Genomic DNA, 4,331 nt, shown 5'->3' with positions numbered 1-4,331 from the left:
CTCCATTTCTTCTCTCGAAAGTTTTAGGATCAACAAGTTTGTAGAAGTAGTCTAAAGGAGATGTTAAGCAGAGGCGAACACAAAGACAACTAACTGAACTCCTGGAAGAAGCGTGGGAATATTTTTTTCCCCTTCTTGTGTTAAAGAGGCCCTTCTTTCTGCTCCCTCCCCTTTACATAAGAAACAAGTTAAAATAAAATACAGAAAAAAAAAAAAAAAGCCCTGCCCCAAATTCACTGAAATATAATTCCCTAGCACAGAGCAAAAATATGTGATGGTGTGAGAGAGTGAAGATGTTTAACACAACAACAACAACATCAACAGAAACCCCCACCCCTGCTGTAGGCTTTTTACTTTTGTTAACTTTGTTCCTTTCAGAAAGAAATATTTTTCTTTGAAACTAAAGAAAATAGAAACTGATGTTATTGTCTCCTCCCTAGCCGCAACTCTCTAAGTTACATATGGTATTAAAACAACATGGCTTCTTGAAGGGGACAGTTCTCTGTTCAGTAATACTATGCCTACTAAGAGAAAAAAACCTCTCTCTCTCTCTCTCTCTCTCTCACTCTCACTCACACACACACACACACACACACACACACAGAGGTATAGTATGGCTGAATGGTTAAAAACTTCACTTTGTAGCATGGGGTCTTGAGTTCCATCTTGGGGAAGCATAATTTGGTTTTTTTTTATATAACCTTGGGTTGACCCATACCATGTAAGTGAAATTTTGTTGATGGAAACCATGTAGAAGCCCATTAGATACCCATTAGATTCCCTTGGTAATCTTTAAAACCCACTACCACTGGCAGACAACATTGGTTATAATTACTTCCACCTCATATGCTGTGGTGCCAACACATTAATCCTTTAAAATCCACACCAACCCATAATCCTTCGTAATAGCTGTTTCAGTTAGCAATTTTCTCGCCAGAAAATCATTTCGATGTAATAACTCTTTCATGTGAAGATTCAATCTCATTCTGATTCCTGTCTGGAACCGTTTCATTTGTGTAACTGATGCGCTTGGAAGACAAAAGTATTTATATACTTTCCCCGTTTTCTCCTCGTGTATAATTTGGAAGCTTTTAGAAAGCATCTATCAATATACTGTGATGGATGAGGTTAAGAGATCTTAAGATGGTTGTGTGTGTGTGTATGGGTGAGTTTGTGAGAAAGAAAGAGAGAGTTTTATGCGAGAGAGAAAGAGAGAATTAATTCCATGTGAGAGCGAGAGAGAATTAGTTTCATGTGCGTATATGTGTGTGAGAGAAAGAGATAGTTCCATGTGAGAGAGAGACAGAGATAGATAGAGAGAGAGGATTTCATGAGATAAAGATAGTTCCATGTGAGAGAGAGAGAGAGAGAGAGAGAGTCAGTTACTTAATTTCATGTGAGCCAGACAGATTGTTTGTGTGTGGGTGGGTGGGTGTCCGTGCAGTATGGCGGGTTATCCATAAAAACCTATTCCATCAATTTGGATGCAATACTATATAGAATTTGTGGCAGACATCTACTACAGAATGACAAATGGGGATGGATGTAAGTAAGGCAAGCAGACAGGTCCCATGTGAAACGGATGTCAAGTTAAATAATGCAAAACTTGGAATTAAACAAGAGAGAATGACAATACGTACTTTGGGATTTGTTCCGCCAGTAGAGGAAGAGAACAAGTACGACGACCAGTACTATGAGAATCACTGAACATACAACAGCGATGATGATCATATGCGTGGTTGACAACGTGTTTTCAGACATCTTGGTATTAACTGCAAAAGAAAAACACAACAGTAAAGTAAAACATTAGGTTTTCCAATGAATAAATTTATAATATAAATGTATATTAACAAATTCTTTGTATTGAGTACTTCAACATCTGTTTGCAAAAAAACGTAATGCTGTGAATATAATGATAAAATAAATAGATCTGCAACCGCTTTGATAATGTGTAGTTCAGATATTTGTTCCACTGAGCAACATGTGCTATCATCATCATTATCATTCGACATTTGTTTTCCATGGGCTGGGACAGTTTCACAGGATCCAGCAAGCTATAGAGCTGTTTTTAGCTCCAGTGCCAGCTTTTTGCATAGTTTCGAAAGCGGTAACTAATCTGTCTTTACATTCTGAGTTCAAATTCTGCCAAGGTTGACTTCGCCTTTTATCCTTTCGGGGTCAATAAATTAAGTACCAGTTACATACTGGGGTCAATCTAATCGACTGGCCCCCTACCCCGAAATTTTGGGCCTTGTGCCTAGAGTAGAAAAGATTATCTTGTAGGCTTTGAGATTTCAATAATGTGATTATTTTTTTAGGACGATATCACAGGGTAGGTGTGAGAAGCAGGATCTGGTTAGTTTGAACATAAAATGGGTAAAATAACTGGTTTAAATGTTAAATGATTTAAATATCACTGACCAGAAGATCTAATCAATCAAGGCAATATAGAGCTGAACAACAACAACAACAATAACATACATTAAAGACACTAAGACCCTCCCACTATGCCAGCATAGGAGCTATCTCTTTCTCCACGTGTACACACACACACACATTAATGAAGTGAATTAAACACTAAACTCCTAAAAATATAACAAAAAACAAACAAAATGTTCAGGTTTAATCTAAAAAGGTCAAATAATTAATCAAACACTTGAATTGATTTCCCCCACCCCGCCATCCCTTCTTTCCCCTTCACACTGCAAATTAAGATGCCATACAATGATCCCTCTGGATGTAAACACAATGTGTAACAACAGTAAACAAACCATTCTATCACTGTCATATTCAAATTAAACATTAAAAATTGTGCTTCAATAAAGATGTTGCTTCGATCAACAAGTGTATAATAACAAGCGTGGCTGTGTGGTTAAGAAGCTTGCTTTGCAACTACGTGGTTTTGGGTTCAATCCCACTGCATAGTACTGCAGGCAAGTGTCTTCTATTATAGCTCTTAGCCGACCAATACTTTGCAAGTGAATCAGGCAGATGGAAACTGTGAAGAAGCACTTGTGTGTATGTCCTTGCATCTGTCTCCCCTCCTACAGATTGACAACCGGTGCTGTTTTGTTTACATCCTTGTGAACTTGGTTACTCGGCGAAAGAGATTGCTAGAATAAGTATCAGACCTAAAGGCAAAGCTGACCTTGACGAAATTTGAACTCGGAACGTAATGACACCTGAAATACTGCCAAGTATTTTACCTGGCGTGCTCTTTGCTATTATAGAATGAAAAGCAAAGCTGATCTCAATTTGAATTCAGAACATGAATACAGACGAAATGCCGCCAAGCAAATAATAATAATTTTAATAATAATGAGACCATTATTATATTTTGTTTGTATCAGAATAGAAGTGAAACAGCTATTTGTGTTTAAAGAAAGGCGCCATGATATGTAGGTGAAGTGTATTGGCAGAATTAATGCGGCAAGCCTTGGGTTTTCTTGCTTCACAGTCTGTCCATGTGGAGGCAAGAATCTTACAGAATCAAATTACCTTCTTTGTCTTCATGTTATCTCAGACAAAGAATTTCTCCCTCTTACTGTGTCCCCCACCGCTCAATCAGATATACAGCGTAGAAACAGCCATATGGTGGGGGAGCTTGATAATATGGCGATGATGAGCGAGAACCCTGTTAAAGTGTATAACATAGCTAGCCCCCATTCCTAAAATGGTTGGCTGGCTATCTGCCACAGAGAAATAAACATAGGGAGTTGTTAAACAAAGAGAAAGGGCATATATTTTGGCAGCTGTTAATTCAAATGTTTATGAAGATTATTAGCCTACTTTAAGCCTTTATAATCTGCAGGCTGCACATGGTAATTCTAGCTCTTTGTGCTGCACTCTTCATGAGAATAGTTGTCTTTGAATGTACATGATTGGTTAAGTAACTGGTAGAAATAGATAGTGAAGCCCTGTGGTATCTGACTGTGAGCTATTCAAGTCATTTTTGTTTTGATTGCGGCATCATCCAATCAGACTCATTGCCCAGGCCAGCCTGACTACCTCTCTCCATCCCTCCCAATCTTCCATTAATGATTTTAGGGCTTCAACTTGGCATCCAACATCTGCAAGCTGTTGTATATATATGTCTTCTGTGGTACCATGATTTGGTGTCCACAGCAACACAATTACTCACAAGTTCTTCTTTACTTCTCCAGCAGTGGCCAACCAACCTCAATCTCCACTCTTGGATCTCAAGTCATTTAGTATCTTCTTTTATCTTTTACTTGTTTCAGTCATTAGACTGTGGCCATGCTGGGGCACCACCTTGTAGAAGAATGTCCAGTTGTATGAATTGATGCCAGGAATTTTTAAAAAGTTATCAT

At 38.2% G+C, this 4,331-nt stretch overlaps 1 protein-coding gene across 5 annotated transcripts in view; it reads right to left on the bottom strand.

The window, feature by feature from the left end:
* Window positions 1–4,331, bottom strand: part of LOC106874759 (uncharacterized) — a 259,055-nt gene that overhangs the window by 58,923 nt on the left and 195,801 nt on the right. For all 5 annotated transcript variants that reach the window (XM_052974950.1, XM_052974949.1, XM_052974946.1 and 2 more), the window contains one exon: window positions 1,641–1,772. In XM_052974950.1, coding sequence (XP_052830910.1) covers window positions 1,641–1,772 — 132 coding nt within the window. The remainder of the gene's footprint in view (window positions 1–1,640; window positions 1,773–4,331) is intronic.

This window comes from Octopus bimaculoides, chromosome 20 (assembly GCF_001194135.2).
Source record: "Octopus bimaculoides isolate UCB-OBI-ISO-001 chromosome 20, ASM119413v2, whole genome shotgun sequence".
NCBI classification, from domain to species: Eukaryota; Metazoa; Mollusca; class Cephalopoda; order Octopoda; family Octopodidae; genus Octopus; species Octopus bimaculoides.
This window is presented reverse-complemented; position numbering and strand designations above follow the sequence as displayed.